Here is a 19538-nt window from a genome sequence, read left to right on the forward strand (position 1 = left end):
GCTTCGGAGACGTAATGTTGGTGGAATGTTGTATAGCTTAAGGAAAGAATATTGTCGACGGTTATGCTCGGTACATTATAGTAACATTGTACGCAATTCATTAGAGGAACATTCTGTGAAACATCAAAATGTTAGAAATTGTCTACACAGTTACACCCCACTAATGTTCTGCACGAAAACGTTCCTGGGATGTTAGCTAATATCTTTGAGGCAACATCATGAAAGGCATGCTTGTGGAATGTTCTGTAACATTCTCCCCATGTCGCAGGAATTTTGCACCAGATCATCTGCTGAATGTTCCATAATGGTGAAATGCCATACTGTTCCGAATATATTAGAAGACAATATTATGTGAATGTTTATACCCAGACATTTCAAAGTAGCAATCCTGTAACATTGCTGGGACATTCGATAACAATGTTTTGTAACAACGTTATAATAACGTTAGCAAACCTTTTCCTCGTTCTAACGTTCTAGCTAGTATGGTACAAAAACGCATGATTCATTTTTTGGAAGTTGTCCCCCTTTCATAACAAAAAATTATTTAAAATGAAGCAAATTAAAAATTTTATAGATTTTTCATTACAGATATAAAAACAAACAAAATAATGAAAAAGAATAATGATAAATTTGAATGATTTATGTAAATGAAATAAAAAGTCACTACAAATTTCAATTTTCGCACTTCATTAGACATATCGCAAAAATGACTAGGGTACATTAGGCTCTGACTATCCGTTAAACGGGTCAACGTAAGACGCAATAGTGTGAACACATCGCAACTGACCAGGTCGCCACATATAAATGTTGTGTCAGATGGTTGCTGATAGTCTATCTACCGATTGATTAACGCTACGTGTCGTCTGACAAGCCGACGCGTATGTAAATCATTTCGTTAGTAGAGCGAAGCCAATGACCATTAACTTGTATGCCCTTATAATTATATTTCGTTTTAGCTCAACGAGATTACCGCGGCAAGGAAAGCGATGCGCAGTAGCTAGGAATATTGTATATTAAAGATGGAAAATCCCTACGCATCAATGTCCCACCAATGTTCTATGCATAACCTTCCTGGGATGTTAGCTAATAGCCTTGAAACAATATTATGTAAGAAATGTTCGTGGAATATTACGCAATGTTCTCCCAATATTGTGGGAATGTTATGCAGGATCATTTGCTAACATTCCAGCAACGTAATTCCCACAACGTTGCTGGGACGTTGTGGGAAATACGTCCCAGCAACGTATTTCCCACAACGTTGTAGGGACATTATGGGAAATACGTTCCAGCAAAGTAATTCCCACAACATTGATGGAACGTTTTGAGAGTTACGTTCCAGCAATGTTTTTCCCACAACGTTGCTGGAACGTTGAAAATGTGTCTACAAATAATCTTGTGACAACGTTACGATGTAACGTTTCTGGGACTTTTCGGAACATCCCTGGAACGTTCTGGGAACGTAAAATTGTTAGTTGGGCAATTAATTCAAAGAATTTTATAATGGGAGCAAATGTGCATGTGTAGTTGGCATCAGATAACTGTAAATGTCAAATTATTATTTATGGACACGCCAATGTACTATGCATATTAGCTATATATTTAGTTATGATGATAAGGGAAATTTTTGGACGGAGGTGATGACAATGAGAGCGGTGTGTGTGAGTTGGATTGTGTCGAAGAATTTTGGTAGGTGTAATATGTCTGCAGTGGTGGTGGTGGCATATTCTGCTGTCCGAGTAATTTGGTATATCTCGTCAGCATATCTTGCTGAAACCTCAGCTAGTTTTCAACTGAGAGTTTGCTCATTTTTTGAACATCGACTTGAAAAAACTGGAATTGCCACACTCATCATTGTCAACCTGCTCTAGACTCCGTATTGCTAATATTAACTCTTTCGTTAGTAGGTCATAAGTATCATTCTAACAACAGCAATTAAAAATTAATTTCTGACAATTTATCAAAGCAAAACGCTGACAACCAATCAAATCAATAATGGAAAAGCATTATCATTCTACTATTGCATGGCGTAATTTTACCTTAGCTTTTTTAGTTTTCCTAAACTTTGTCAGAGAGGTCGATACACAGGTCTCAATGCCAGTAGCTGTCTCTTCTAAAACAGATAACTATGCCACTTAAAAAGCACAATCATTCTACCATGTACAAATATAATTTTTTCCTATATTCCCACAAAAAAACTGCTCCCACATTCATATTTTTCACACACCTATGGCGTCCTCGGTGAATGTGTTGGTAGAACAAAGAGGTGTTTCTATTAGAAGGTTGGTATGATTGTCATCAAAAGTTGTGCTAGATTTTTCTTCCATGTCAAGCTTTCTTTTTGTACATGCATATTGTCGTAGTTTGTTTGATATCCCATACTTTTGTCTGGATAAATGGAGCCAGCCATCGCATATGCTCGAGTTCAGAAGTAAATGTTACAGATGCTTTGCCAGAACCTGATGCTGGTTTATTTTTATTCAAATATCGGCTCAATTTAATCAGCAGCGTTCCATATCTGGTAATAGATACTTGAAATTCTAATCGATTCTTCCGCGCAATCTATCCACGCATTACCCTTTTTATGTCTATTTTTGAAACCTGAACTGCCTTCAATTTCCATCAATTACTCGTCGTTGATTTGATGTTCTTGGTTGATGTTGGCGCAGTCGGTTGGTTACATGTTTATTCGTTTAATTTATTGTCTATTTATTTACGAGTTTTAATTTCGCTCGAAAGAATCTCAACGGCAGACCCGAGTTTTAGCCAAATACTAGTCCCACAGCGACTATCATAAGCAGAAACCATACTATCAACGATTACGAATTGTCTTCGCCAAAATGGTTCACATTACACGTGTTGTCATCGATACTCTGCAAACTATCGGGAAAGTTTGACAGCCGCAAACCTTTTTGATGTTTCTCCGATGCTTCGTTGAAGCCATCAGTTCACGGTTCACATGAATGCCGAAAGGGAAATGTCGAGACACTGTGATATGGTGTGAACAGGCCTTTAGTAAAGGTGATATGCAGTCAACATTTGACCTTTGTTTGTTCAGACTAACACAGACTAGTCATGTCCGGACATGGAAAAATTGAGTACTGTACATTAGACGGGTATAATTAACCCATACATATCACTAGGGCACAATACTTGTGCAGTATGCATATACAGTATACACAAGAGAGTACACAATGATAATAGGGTACAGTATATTCCTAGACCTATTAACTATACTTGTATTTAAAATAGTATAGCATAGTATAGCTAGCATCTGGTGAATGAGCATATATTTATAAAATATCTAGAAAACCTGGTATATTCGCACTAGAAATATATTTAGACTGTCTATGTAGCTGTTTTAGACAGTTAAAGATGGCTTTGCATCAAATTTATGTTGATTTTAAACGAAAGTAAGTTTTCTTTGTCTATCAGTTGATGTTGTTTGTTGAGTTAGGCGACCTCATTGTCACGATATTTGAAGATAAAACTCGAAAAAATTTGATTGCGGTAAAAACACTCCGACTGAAAAACATGCCCAGACTTGCCCAAAGTGATGTAACACGTGATAAAACCTGTATTTAACTCTCGTAATCATTTTGGGTATTGTAATAAAAGTCTCGTCCTACCCGGCTCTATTGGCATAAATCTTATATTTGCTCATGTTGGCTAGAATAAACTTTTTAATCCATTTACAAATGCAATATTATGAATGTTTCAATGGCCTCAAATAACGAAAATTGAAAATTTGTATTACTCACTTTCTGCAAAGTATGTGTAAACATTTGAGTACCCACTACCAATTCTACCGGTCTACGGTAATTCTGTCAAGCAAACTACCCATGTAGAATAAGGTCTTTGTATCTGCACTTTGCTTTGTATCGTTCCTTTGCTAACCACACTAACAATATACAGCCTCCAAAAAGCCCCGCCCACATGATGTCTGTCGCATATCCTGGGAGTGGGGCTGTATATAATTATCCACACCCAAAACTAGTTTCTCACTACCTTAAGTCAAATAAGAAAGTTGCGTGTTTGAAAAGATTATGTGGTGAAACCACCTACATCCTTAAAAGTCATGTACATAGTATAGTCCACTGTCAACGTGTCATTATTGGCATCGATGTGTAGAAAAAAATTCACTGGTCACATTTGTTAGTTAACTCAACTACTAAACAAATAGTCGAGCTATACAAACGCGCCTGAACATGCAGCTCTGATTGCACCTCATAAATCCATCTATCAGAAAAGATTTCTGCACAGGTGTTAATGGGGCTATGATATATTCAATGTTCTGCAAATCACGTTTGGCATTACAAATCATGTTTTGCATTATCTTCAACGACATCAGTTTATGATGTAATTTTTACGAGCAAAAATTTTTCATCTCGGCATAATGCTTTTATTTAAAGTATCCATCAATTCAGGGCCACTCACATAGTTTCAGCTGATACAATAAAGCAAATTCATCTACTGCAGCAAATTCAAACAAAACATTAAAGGTTGACTTGCAACAAAATTCACATTACAGTTATTTGGTATCAAAAGATTCGCCATGTTTTACTCTATTGTGTTGTAGGTGCCAAATATGTGGGAATGTGATTAAAAGCTCGTAAAAGCTAAAAAACGAACAAAAAATCGCAGCCACACGAGACCGCCCTAGTTTGGATTCGTTTTCCAAAACGGCTAAAATGTGACGTATGTGTGCTAAAACGCCTAAAATGTGTGCGAGATAGTTTATGTTTACACTTTCATGCATCCTTATTCGTCGAACTATTTTCACAAATATACTTCACGCTTGCGATAAAAACCATGTCTATTGTTCTTATGCGTCTATTTTATCGGCATCGTAATGCTGCAACTTTGAGCACTGATATCTCAAAACATAGCATAAAAATATGTTTAATTTTTTAAGCTTAGTTTGAACGATTGCATATCATCCTCTGATAAAAATGATGAGCCTTTTGGTCCGCTATGATGGTTGAAAAATGCTGTAGAAATTTTTCGCGCCATATAGCGGGAATTGTAAGTCACGTGACCAGATAATGTTAGTTTCAGTTCAAGTTTGATCTATCGCAAATAGCAAACACGCTTTCTCATATTCAACTTGTTTATTTCAATTCGTCATAATGTCTAACGCGTCACATAGTGTTTGTGCAGCTGCCAAGCTTAGAAGCACCTTTTTTTTGGCCAAGAGCTGAGAAAAGACCAGACCTCCACCGGGCGTGGAGCAACTGGGTGAAGCTGGATGTGACAAACTTTATTTATTCGCCTGCTTACTCTTACCTTTGTTTTCGCCAGTTCAAAGACGACATGTTTTCTAACCTGTTTGCATACTCCACATGTCACCAAAGCACGTGAGTAATTTAATTTATGAACTACTTGTATTAGTAGTTGTAACTCGGGTTATTTTCTAGTATTCTCCTAATAGTACTGTATTAATCTCTATTTAATATAACAATATTAATGTCATTTAATTGTAATATTATATTATTAGTATTTTATCTTTTTAATTACGTGTATTATTCTTATTATAATAACAAAACTAATTCATACTGCATATCTATCTGTAAAACGTAATATATTAATATATAATTGATAAAATAATGTTGTTTCACGATTAATTTCGCCAAATTTTTTAACCTCACTCACTTATAGATATGTTATATAAAATAGTTATTGTCATTTTCTGGTATCATCGTTAATAGCATATTAATATTATTAGTTGATTATTATTAGTATTAGATGAAGAATTTGTGCCAATCACTGAAGACTGGGAAGAGTTTGAGCGCTATGTTGGCCAGCGTCAAACACTCTCCAATTACATGTAAGATAGAGCTGAACTAAACCAAACTTGACAAAATATAAAAAATATCCATAGAGTTATTACTCACATTTTATGTTTACAATATCATGGATTCTGATAAGGTTTTGTAAAATCTGTGTCATGATTGCATGGCTATATATTTATTCTTTTTCTGATCAAGCAAATATGATATAATAACAGGAAATGATGTTGTACAAATCTTATTGCAAGTCAACTATTGTGTTGTGATTTCAGACCCGAATCCTCCTTCAAAGAGGAGAAAATAATAGTAAGTGTGACACCAGCGACTATTTCACTGTCACACCTGTGCCCTCCCCTGCTCATTCACGATGGTGCGAGAAGGCGGATGGGTAGAGTTCAAGGTTACATGTGCCTCCTGTCACCGATCGTACACTTGGGAAACAACTGCCAGGGTGAACAGGGCTCACGTCATCAACCCCCTGCTGGCAGCTACATCACTCTTTTCTGGCGGATGCCTTACGCAGAACCTCCATTTTCTGTCGCTCCTGAACATCGCAATACCAAGCCACAGCGTTTGCCTCTACCAACAAAGAGAATACTTACATGGTGTGAGTGTTAATATTCACTCATAAACTTGGAAATTGTGAGTAAAAGCTAGGCACACTAATTGAATAACGACATTTAGAAACAATTTTTTTCTTGAAATGAAAATATGTCATCCTTCATGCAAAATATATTATAATTCAAAATTCTGATTTTTCATCATAATATAGCACAAAAAGGGGGAAGAGGATTCTACATTCTTAGACTAATGATAATGATACAAATTAATCTTGTATAATGAAGTTTTACAATATTTTACAGTGTATTGCTGAGCAGTACACCCTGCATAACGAGGGATTGATGGCAGCAATCGATTGGGAGCTTGATTTGGCAGGTGACGGTAGATGCGATAGTCCGGGGCATTGCGCACTATACAGAGCCTACACTATGATGGATCAGAGCTGCGGTTTAATAGTCAGCAGCCATCTTGTCAAGGTAAAACTTTGACAGTTTTTACTTCACAGCCTGACAAAAACCCAAATTTTTTAGTAGTTATCAATACATAAACATGAAGTTGCTCATCTAGCTAAATAGTTCATTCAAATAATGTGAAAGTAATTGTTGGTCGTAACTTTCTTTACTTTGCAGTCAACAGAGACCACCAGCTCTAACACCATGGAGCTGGAAGGCTTCAAGCGATGCCAGTCCGATCTAATTTCCCACGGCCTGAGAGTGAGGTCCATTACAACGGATGTTGTTACAAAGGTTGTGTGCATACTGCAAGCTTGTGTTTTGGCTTATGCCGCAAATTTGTCGCCGTGAGCGACGGCCTCTACCTGCCTGCTTGGTGTCTAAGATTCGGGCTCTTTTCCCACCAACGGATGATGAAGAAGAGTTTGCAGACTTGCAAACAAGATTTGCGGCATAAACCAAAACACAAGATTGCGGTATGCACACAACCTTTTCCGAGCATTTGGCGATGGCTCTCCAAATGGGAATAGATTATCTACCAAAACAATTATTGAAAAACAATAATTGCTGATCATCAAAATAATCTCGATCTTTACATAATAAAATCATAAAACTAATACACTCTCTACTGTAGTAAGTGTACAAGCCAAATATACCAGTTCTCCTTGTGTTCCACGAGTTCAGAATATGTGTGTTCAACTGATGCATTAAATGTGTAACACAAGAATTTTAGATAATGCTTAACACATTAGCATAGCCTTGGTGTTGTTGGCATTAAATGAATACCCAACTCACTATGATATCGTAGGTAATTATTCCACCTCAACTCAAGGGGTGCAGACGCCACAAATTCGTTTACACCAGGATGCATACACAGGCATTCATGCTCCCCTCGGTCAAGGAGACAATGCGCAAACTCAGCATAATGGCAGCACAAACATTCAGGAAGAGATGGCATGTCTTGACAACGCTTGCAGGCACACCACTCTGTAGCCGGTGGTATTAGCTCCTAAAGAAATGAACAGATATGTCTATGCAACCATAGCTAATACATCAGGTCGATGTTATCCAACAGTATATCAGTGCAGCGCTAGATTTAAATATTAAAATTGTTAATGTTGTCATTCGAGAAAAATCTGTAATTATTTTTTCGCAATATTGAAGCGATAATTATCATCATTAAAATCATATATAATAATATTCGTTCTATCACTCTCAAGCTAAAACTATTACTACTAGCTAGCTTGGCACATAAGAGCTGGCTAGTGGCGATGCTTACTTGCTGGGAGGTTTGATTCTGTTGAGGATCTTCTTCAGATAGAGCGTCAGGCTCGAAACGCCAGGGTCTTAACTTTTCAGAATTTGACATTTTTTATGATCGCAACTCGGACATGAATAGTCGAACGGAATGGCCAAGCCGAAACTGTAAAGTAGCGAGCATCTATATTTGATACGGGGTCTTAGGTAAAACCCGAAGTGTTTATCATAAACTATTGCTACGGTAAGTTTGATATTGAGTTTTTTATTGGCCTTTCAATTCACGCGAGAACATCACGTGACAAGACAATAACCATACAGCGCGGATACGTCACCGAAATCAAGAGATTCCAATCTACGGCGGCTTTTTGTTTTTGAGCTTTTAAGAGCTTTCAATCACATTTCCACATATTTGGCACCTACTACACAACAGAGTAAGACATGGCGAATCTTTTGATACCAAATAACTGTAATGTGAATTTTGTTGCAAGTCAACCTTTAAGGTTTATGCAGCACACATTGAAGTCTCCCTTTCTCATCTATGACAGTTTTCACAATGACAAAGCTGTTTCAGCTGGTTATATCACATAAACATCCTGTAAACAGTAAAACAAATGCAATAAACTTATGTGATTTATAGATAGGTCATTTCAACGTGTATCTACTGAAAGCTTTCACATTGGGAGTTTGATAGATTGCGAGTGTAATTTTAAAAACAAATAAATGTTTAACCACTACATAAGTACGCCAAGCCAACGATTCGAAGCATTGATCAATCGACTTTCTTCACTTTCTACAAGTGAGAAGTGGACATCTAAAGTGAAATCATAAATCTAATTTGCTAGACAAAACTGCTACAGAAAATTTGAAGCAAATATAGCTTGGTAAAACGATAAAAAATTATAAAACCATCCTTAGTGATAGCAAAAAGTTATAATTTTATTAATTAGTACATGTATTAATGAGTACAAAAATATTACTTTTTGTATGTTCATCAATCTAATCCATTGTATTGCTAGACGCTGTAGTTTAAAAAGAAGCCGTCAAGAACTAACTGTACATACATGTCTTGCATGCGCGGGAAACTACATTATAACCTCAAACAGGCAAATATAATCTGAATCTAAACTCAACAGTATGTCTATAGGAGACTCAAAGTAAAAGATAAATTTACCTCTATTTTCCTATTTTCCTTCGTAGCACTTTAACCACTTGATGCACAGAAAACTCGGAGTCACCTTCGCCGTAACTTGACAGAATTTTTTGCAATTCTGTTTTTCATCAATAAAACCTGTCGATAGAGTAGTTCATTAAAGTTGTGATGTTAATTAATTTAGTAAATATCGATGTCCATGCGAATTAATAATAGAGCAAAATCCCCAAATTTGAGATCACAGACAACACGTTTTACGAGTAATAACATGTATTACTACTTATATAAAACTTTCAGGCTGGTGATTAGCTAATAAAGTGACCTTCTATTTATCTTTTCTGATGGATCACTAGTTACATCACGAATGAGGCACCTGCTGGAACGTGAGCTTTTTAAAAGATGGCCTCATTCAAACGCGTATGTCTCTGGACAGGATTGGTCTATAAAGACAAAAATGACATCGATTTGTGGCTGTGGTTTTAGCCTTTTATTGGTATTAATTTCATTAAATCGACCTATTTTGACGCAACCACATCTTTAAGACTAGTATTCAAAGTTGATCTGAAGCCACTTGTTTCTATAAACAAAACTTTTGTTTTTGTTTGGTGATTTATATCTAATGTTCTTACAATAGTGCCTATTAGGTTAAATTCAACACTTTTTTTACAGGAGCACCCATTGTCTTTGATTTTTAGTAAGTTCTGCTATTGATAATCATATTTTGAATGATAAAAATTTATTTGTTAGTCGTTCTTACGCTTTTCAGAGCTCAACTTTCGGTTTGTTTTATATTCATACTGTGTAAAATAACTCTGCATTAAGTATTCTAGCTTTTTAAATTTTTTTCACATTATCTTAACACTCACAGCAACAAAATAAAATGGCTAGCATTTATTCAATACAAACCAGAGTTCAAAAGGCCGTATTTTTGCATCAACAACCAATTTTTTTTGTATATGGCATCATCTGGTCTGCTATGAGGTCACCCAAGAAAGGTATTATTGGTCATATTATGTTGTTGTAAAGTTGTATTTTTGCTTCAGCAAATCAGCTTATTGTATTAGGCATCATCTGGTCTGCTATGAAATCACCCAAGAAAGGTACTATTGGTCATATTATGTTGGTGTAAGAGTTCTAATGAGACATTAATGAATTGGGCTAGATAGTCCAAGTAATAACAGAGCAATTGCTATAACTAAATGCTTTGTTTTTGGTTGAAAAAATGCAGCCCATATGTACAGTACTGTATAGAGTTCTTACTTTCAGCACAGACGTTGTAGGTTAATAGCGTTGTGACAGAGGTGTGATGGCAACATGCTCACTACTCTTTACAATTTTGTGAAGTATCGTAGTCTAACGGAAGCATTAAATTTAAGCCTAACTGAAATTACCTTAGCTTATTATTTACACATATAGAAATAAGTTTAAATCTTACATGACTCAAAATTTAATTCTAAGTTTGCATTCATTTTCAGGTTTTTTTATTTTTCATATTCCGACTTGGCTGTTTTTGCCTCGTTTTGTGACTCACATTTACCTTCACTTTTAGCCGGCATTTCTAAAACTTCTACCAATCAATCTGATGAAAAAAACCGAGCGTTGCTGTTCTCGAAATACACCTAGCTTTTTTACTCGGCCATTTAGCTGCCACATCAGGAGCCATATCATAGCTCATAAAGGTATCTTTTTTCAAAGCAAAAAATTGCTGGAGAGGAGGAGAAACTTCCAAAATCAGTTTGTGTTTCGAAGTAATAATACCAAACAAAAATTATAGTCCAACACTCACTCAAGTAAGCGCGTAGTTCGCCGCCTCGAGCGTATATCGCTCAAAGTTGTTTTTTTTCAGACAGACACGGTCACACGTCACACAGACTATGTCTGGACAGTTGAAAGTTTGAGAAAGTTAGGCCCACAAAATTGGAGGTCGATTGACAGTTGATTGTACATAATCACAAAGTTATGTATAAGTCTAATGAAGAAATTTTGAACTTAGCAAGTTCGACGATATCATGTGCTAAATGTATATCGTTGAGAGCTGAGCAAATATGAGTCATTTTGAATAAATTGTGACTTTCGACTGCGATAGGTACACTGAGTTTATAGTCACATATGACTTCTATAAAAAACTTTTACAAAATATATTCGTACAAATCAGATCATTCGAATCATCTACAAATTTATGTCCTTTTTATTGTAGAGATTGAACTTAATCTAGAACCAGAGCGTGGTTCAGTCAGCACACACTGTAATAAAGGTAAATATGATATTAGTCTAATGGATTTAATAACGAGTCAATATTTTGTTTTCAACATGACTTCAAACACCCCTTTGGTAGAACACTAGTGACCCTGAGACATATTAAGAGCTTTGTTATCGCCATGTGGCTCTCAGGTTAGTCCCGGGATTGGTTTACTTTTTTCAACTTTTGCCTAATGACAAAAGTTCTAAGATATTCATCATTTGGCTCAGTTATCTAGGTCAGAGTTTAATTGGTTATATACTCTTAAATGCCGTGAAGGCTTTATTTGAGTGTGTTGTCTCAAATAAGTTTCAATCATATTTTCAATAAGGGTTGGAAGGCGCTGCAGTTTTTATGCTCTCCCTCATAGTGGTGTTCAATTAAAGAGTGACGTTCAATTTTTTGACTAGTTGATCAGAATTTCATAAAGATAAATTTAATTATTTTACTTCCGATGTTAATTTTGCCTATACTTTGTATCTGGTCTTGCAGAGCAAAATTAATGCTGTTGGGTTCAGCACTTTTTCTAAATAGTTTTTTTACCTGCTTTGAAGTATCAGATGGAGCTAAATAAGGAACTACTTTTAGCAAAACATATGGCTTGAAAGCAGTTGTTATTTATTTTGATGGAGGCGATTTCTAAGTTTTAAGAAAAAGGTTGCCAAAACGCTTTTGAGTTACAACACGATCCTAAATATGCTGTAACAATGGCAGCTTTTACATCCTACAGTGTTGTAATGATCCTCTGTTATAAGGATGATTAACTATAAGTGCTGGATCGGTGGTTCAAGTAGTTTGTTTATGTTTTGCGACTTTAGATGACTGTGTTTTAGGTGTACATCTAATGTCAAGAATTAGACTGGTTTGTTTTTGCTATAAAACTTTAAAACAGATTATGTTTATTAAAAATTCAAACTTTCAATGGCCAAAAACATAAAATATATAAAGGCTAATCAAGTCATTGGCTGATGCTAATTGCACAAGTCTAAAAGTATAAAGAGTGATACAAGAGCAGAGTAATAATTAAAGTGTGAGTAAGATATGGAATTCGAATTGTTTCTGATTTACGCATGCTTATATGTGTTTGCCTAGTCATTATGACATATGTCGAAACTTCCTAGGCTGTAAGCAATCAAGTAAAATTAAGCAATTAATATTTATGCTATGCAGTGAAATAAGAGGGACTAGAAAGTTAGAATAACAAACCGGCGTGTCAGGCTACCAAGTGTCCAAAACTCTCTTTCTTAATTATGTTAAAAAGGGTAATATAAAAAGGTATGACTGGTTCCGCATGAGGCGTATAATGCTCTTACGGCAGGATTCATAAACATTAATATAAAAGTGGAAACAAATTATGAGTTCCTTTGTCTCAGAATGACAGGTTTTTATGGGCTGTGTAATCAAGGTTAACAAAAACTGGGCACTCACGATGTTTCTGAGAAGAATCTTCATCGATCATCAAAGTCTTCAAATCAGTTTATAAACCCCTCATGAACGAATCTAAAAACCAAGAATTGGTTTTGGACTTTGGTGACTGCGAATTTAAGGCAGCTTTGATGATTAGCACAAGCCAAATTTTTACACGCTGCATTCAGCATGTTAAAATTATCCTCGGTAAATATAACCTTCAGTTCAAAAAGTGTGAACCGGTTTTGATATGCATTTCTTTCAAAGTCTTCGGGCGTTAGTCGTTATTTCTATGGCGTTGCTTGCTATGTTAGGTTTTACACAGAGGATGTTTGAGAAGTCCACTGTTGTACTTCACAAGGTGTATGTACAAGGCATTAGTGTTCTCCTGAAACCACTGCTGAAAACTTGATGTAGGATGTATAATAACAGCGCAAACCTTTTTGGGACATGTGGAATTTGTTTCGACCTTGCATTATATTAATTTGCCATTTTGGTAATCATAACGGTGTAGTGTGGCAACTAAATGGAACATTTTTAAAAGTTCCAGCCAACAGAAGACCTTTTGTATCACGTTCACACATTGACTAATCGCTGGCATTGGCATCATAGTTTACAAGTCTGTGTTTTGTCGTCAAAAGTGACTGCATCATGTCCCACATTTGGGCGTGTTTTTGTCTCGAACTTCGTTTTTGCTCTTCTAAAATCAATATCACTCATGCCCTAGCAGTCTAGTGTGTTTATTATGTCTAGTGTGCCATGAAAACTTTTCTGCTGTAGTATAACTACGTACTCGTAATCATTCCGAAATGCTGGAAGATAATCAATTGTACAGATGTTACAGTGGTAATCTAGCAGTGCATGCTGTGAATTCATTTCCATTGTGATGCATTTTTTTCATTCTCTTACCATTGATTTAGGCGGATGGAGACAATTATTGTTATAAAAATATTGTAGAGAAAATAAATATATGATTAAATTGGTATAAATAGCTGCAATTTAAAAAATGCTCTCAGTTCATCATTATGTCGCATGATTTTACACCATCATACTCATTCTGGGTCATTCACTCAACTTGCACGAGTAGACAAGAAGGAGATTATTAGTTGAACGTTTTACTAGTGTCAGTCAAAGCTAAACTTGCCATTATTTGTAGATAAAGTAAAAACTTTATTTGAACAGCCAATTTCATTTGAATGCTACCTCTAAAAGAACGCCATTGAAGAAAAATGGTGGAAAAATGCAGCGCTACCCTTTAATCGAACACCACGTCTATTTGACCAACACTTTAACATTCAGTGGTCTTCACGAACCCATATATAAAAAATGATCAGTAGAAAAGTGTTCGCACATTGTTACTAACAATTACTCAGTTAACTTGAGCTAAATTAATTTTGTTGTTGTCGCTGTATGTTGTTGCAGTGGATTTAGCAAGGGTGTACCTGAGAGGAACAATCGTTGCAATCACCGGAACTACACTCTGCTTCGAAGTCGCTAAGGTCCAACTTTCACACACTGTTTTCAGATTTATTCATAATGCGGTTTGCAATCTTATCTGAAGACTTTGAAGCGTTTTTGTGAACAATGGGAATACTCCTCAGAAACACCATACAACATAGTAGCAACAATTGTTATGGCATATTTGATTATGGTTTCTATCTTCAAAGCTTCAACATTTTTTCTTAGAAAGTTTGAAAGCGGTATCATAGAAATAATTAATAGTGGTATTTGTCTAATATTTTTAGCCAAAGTAGTTCCTTGTTTGACTTGCCAGATACAACGAAAAAACTGAAGGAGGTCAAGCAAAAATTTAGAGGCCGATGGCATTGACGTTGCTCCACCCAAAGAAGATTGGAAAGCATAGGCAAAATTCGCTTCACTCTTCAAAGGGTCAATTTTATTTTAAAAAATCTTGATGAGCTAGTCGAAAAATACAGCACTACTCTCTATTTAATCGCCACCTCTAATAAAATGTCATTATTGGGAGAGTTAAAAAATGCGTCACCATGACATTCAAATGTAGGTTTTATGGTATTTTTATAATGAAGATTAACAATCACTTATCGAATTTGTATTACGTTTCTCTCTTTCTTCCGTACCCATGTTTTTCTCAGTCATGCAATATATGACCATGTTCTCTGTACCCATTTCCTGTTTATTGATGTTCTTGATAGCCAGGCTAATATCTTTTGCCATTTCCTCTAATTCCAATTCTTCTTTAGTCTATATCGCTATAAACTTGCCAGCTATTGTTATTTTACAAGCATATCTATTGCTTCTCGTAGATACATGTATTGTATTGCCATCCCTGTTATAATTAGTTCTAATATAGCTATATTGTATCATAACTACATAATATTTTGTCATCATGCTTTTACCAGTCAGGTTAAAGCAAAAATTTTCTAGACTGGTCCTCATACGTAGTTGAACTATAACTTTGCCTGTAGTAATTTATCGATATTTTATATTGTAGATACTGAGGCTAAAATACAACCTGGTGATTTGTCAATAAACAATGACAGTTATGAAGGTAACTAATTATGTTGCAGTTATATTTTCATAGAATTTACCTCAACTTAGTAAATATACGTAAAAATTTTCATTGTCATGTTCTCTAGATGACCTCTCATATTTATTGTAGGAGTAGCAGAAGTGAGAATAGAACCAGGATTTTATGGTGGTGCTGATAACCTCAACCCGACTGGTTAGTTAAAGATTTATCAGATGATTATTTCAACTGCTGCTGATTAACTCTGTTGTCTGTTAGTCGAATGAATATAATAATTACCTTCCTCTAATGTCTCACAAACTGGTTTATTAGTAAAACTAAAATACTAAATCCTACTATAATATATTGTGTCATTCTCTATTAAGTCACAGACCTTTCCATAGATGTTATTTTTAGTACTAATTGTCAGATGATTTCAGTTTTATACAGCAAGTCCTTTTTGTTCCGTTTGCTATATCGACGTGTGCACCGCTGGTCTTAACACCGCTATATTGGTGCAACGTCTCAACGGTTTGTCGATGCAACGCTTGCAGTGGTCATACTCATTTTGAAATGTATTTGCTCATGGCTAAAATAGACAATAACATATTTTGTTTTGTATTCATATAATAATGGAGCCTTTTGCGTAACATTTTGGAATATCATTTTAAAAAGCTAATGACTGGAATAATTTTTATAAGCTGAGTTTGTCTCTTGGGCATGTTTAGGTCATGGTCTTCACAAACGGATGACCAAATAATAGATGACCTGATCATGACACTATCCGAAATTTAACTATTGGTTTCAGGAAAATATAAAACTGTGTATCTATCAGTTTGTCACATGATGGCACTTATCCTTCATGTTAGCTTTTAACTATATTCAGACTAAATTTGGATGAAACACTTTACGAGCTTCATTTTTTATATGTTTAAGCTTACTTCAGTATCTTTTTCTAGTCTTTGTATTAGAATTCATTGAGTACATGCTTACAACCGTCTAGGTTTGCTTAACAATATATTACCAATATGTACCAGCTGACTCCAAGTATGTACATTTCGAATAAAACTGTGGATTACAGTAAAACCTCTAATTGAACACCACCTCTATTTCAACGTCATTTCTGTTTAACTGTCACTATAATAGGAAGTTTGAAAATTAGAGCGCCACCTTCTATTTCAACACCACTTCTATTTGACCACCACTTTGCCAATCATTGATCGTTATGAAACCATTATATGGAGTGATTATAGTTGAAAGTTTCCACAAAATAATATTAATAATGTATTGTTTACGTCAATAACAATGAGTTTTGTTGTTGTCCAACTCCAAAGATTTCCACTTTTTTTATAAAACTTTGAAAGCAACACTATAAAAATAATCAGTAACTGTCCGTGCTAATAGTAGTTTCTTGTAAACGCTGTCTTGATATTTGGAAGTATAGCTATAGAAAAAATACGGTTTAGATTTAGGATGATAGACGAACGACTGGTTTTAGGCCAATGGTTACAATTAGTTAGCAAAACTTCTATTCGTTGCATTCAGCACAAATGCAGCGCGTAGAAGTTTTGCTTTGTCAAAAAAGTGTTTGGGCGCAAATTTCAACTAGTTTAGCATTGCAGAAGAATAGTTGAAGTTCAAAGACATTGTAGAATTTATTGGACAATCAAAAAATTCCTTTTTATCAAAAGCAACAATCAGAGCGCAGCGATGTGAGAAAAAGATGCCAAAATTTTAGTTTTAAAAGCTTATTATTTTTGTTTTTTTGCATGTAATAAAAGTAGAGTTCGTTTATATCTCTTGTTCATCAATATATTTTTGTAGTGGTTGATAAATTATCATTAAATCACTTTGAACTTGGAGATTTATAGCATATTATTTAATAGTATCATTGCAGTAGTCTGATCTTATAATTTATTGACACTCGTAACTCCCCTTCTATTGCACATAAAAAGCTACTTTTGGCTGTTGACTGTAGCAAACATATCAATGAGTGTAATGAGTTTTTATGAACCATTTGTGCATGAAGATCTAAAGTAAAGGGGTGTCTTCAAATTTAGAATGAAATCAAAATTGAAAGCTGCAACAAATTGTCAAACAGGACACATGCTATAATATTGCTGCAGGTTAATTTCGAGCAATATATATCAACTGGTAGTGATATTGCTCCGTTTCTCAATGCATATTTGTTTAAGGACTTTTAAAAAGTTGGAGGTAATTTAGCAGATATATTGCATCCAAAACATTCAATATTGCACCTTTGGAATGAGAGGGCAAACTATAGGCAACAATAACTACCCCCGTAAATGGCTAAATTTATCCGCTCACAGTTCTGACAAGCCGATTAAAAAATACAGTGCCAGCCTCTATTTGAACACCACTTTCAATCGTTTGCCACAAAAAGAAGGATTGAAAAATCAAGCGCCATGGCGTTCAGCTAGAGGTTTTACATTACATCAACTTATTCATAGAGGATAGATAGACTCGAGTGCCACACAAAAGTTTTTTTTTAATAAAAATTCATTTAGAAGCTGTTATCATTATTTGTCCATATCAATGATGTGGTTGTTGCAGCAGGAGGTAAGATACACACTGAGACAGGAACATATTTAAATTCAGTCATCTGAAAAAAAATATTTCCATACTATTTGCTTTACATCTAATGGCTGTTCCTTGACCTTATACCGTGTGTTTAAATTATTACATGCAGTATATTAGACATAGTTGCAATGAAAACTCCTGAATAGTTTTTTTATTTTACTTACAGGGTATGAGTGAGATTTTTATGATATAACAATTATTGAATGTACCATACTACTAATCTTGTGCCCAATAATCTATTAACTTGTCTTATAGGTAAAAGTTGTGGACAGAAATCTTTTGAAAGAGATCAAAATGATATATCTGGAAGATTGTTATACACTACCACTGTAAAGACAAAAATAAAAGGTCTCACTACAAGGAAACTCCTTCAGTGTGAGATATGCAGTGCTAGCTTTGCCTACCGCTGTCATCTAACAAGACATATGCAGAAACACACCGGAGAGAAACCATTCCAGTGCAAGATATGCAGTAGTCAATTTGCTTATCCCCTTTCTCTAACACGTCACATGAAGACACATACTGGCGAGAAGCCATTTCAATGTGAAATATGCAGTAGTCGGTTTGCTCAAAGCAGTAATCTAACAGGCCACATGAGGACTCACACTGGAGAGAAACCATTTCAGTGTAAGATATGCAGTAGGCAGTTTTCCCATCGCCATGATCTAACAACTCATGTGAGGACTCATACTGGTGAAAAACCATTTCAATGTAAGATATGCAGTAGTCAGTTTGCTCAAAGCGGTAATCTAACAGGTCATATGAGGACTCACACTGGAGAGAAACCTTTTCAGTGCAAGATATGCAGTAGTCGGTTTGCTCGTAGCCATCATTTAACAACTCACATGAAGATTCATACTGGAGAGAAGCCATTTCAGTGTGAGATATGCAGTAATGGCTTTGCTCTTCGCCAAACTTTAACAAGACACAGGAAGATTCATTCTGGAGAAAAACTGTTTCAATGTAAAATATGATTAGTAAATTTACTCAACGCTATCAATTCAGAACGCGCATGAAAACTCATACTTGATATGAGTCATTTAATTATAAGACATACAATTGTACATGTTCAAATGTATTTGGATACACTCATATACTTGGATTTGGTTGTATAAATATTATATTGTGAGTCGTCTTTTTGTTGTGTTATAACATTTGTGGTATAATGAGCTATGATTTAATTATTTATGTGTGATAAAATATACCGAGCTTTGTGTAAAAAAATACAAGTGTGTTTCTTAAAAACGGCAAATCTAGGTTCAGTTTGGTTGGACCGAATTGACCACGACTAACGACAGCAACTTTTTAGACATTGGTACATTGACTGATCCTCCTGACCAAACCTTCTGACATTGAAAACATGAAATCAATTACTTTTGTAATTAAATATTTGTAGCAAAGCTTTAATCTTTATAATGCATGAAGTTTCTTACATACCTGCTGAGCAATAGTTCATAAAACAGCTAGGGTTTTTGGTTACTTTTATTATTAAACTTTTTAGTCAAAATTCAGCTTCATTGTGTGTCTTGTTGGCCTGCTTAATAGTATTCACTGCTGCAGCTAACATTAAATATTATTGTTTCAAGGTTTGTTT

General features: G+C 35.2%; 1 protein-coding gene across 1 annotated transcript in view; it reads left to right on the forward strand.

The window, feature by feature from the left end:
* LOC137388030 (gastrula zinc finger protein XlCGF57.1-like) overlaps window positions 1-18918 on the forward strand; it is a 67693-nt gene extending 48775 nt beyond the window's left edge. The window contains exons 4-6 of the mRNA XM_068074549.1: window positions 15329-15385; window positions 15497-15559; window positions 18200-18918. Coding sequence (XP_067930650.1) covers window positions 15329-15385; window positions 15497-15559; window positions 18200-18918 — 839 coding nt within the window. The remainder of the gene's footprint in view (window positions 1-15328; window positions 15386-15496; window positions 15560-18199) is intronic.
* The last annotated feature ends 620 nt before the right edge of the window (window positions 18919-19538 follow it).

Source organism: Watersipora subatra, chromosome 2, assembly GCF_963576615.1.
Source record: "Watersipora subatra chromosome 2, tzWatSuba1.1, whole genome shotgun sequence".
NCBI classification, from domain to species: Eukaryota; Metazoa; Bryozoa; class Gymnolaemata; order Cheilostomatida; family Watersiporidae; genus Watersipora; species Watersipora subatra.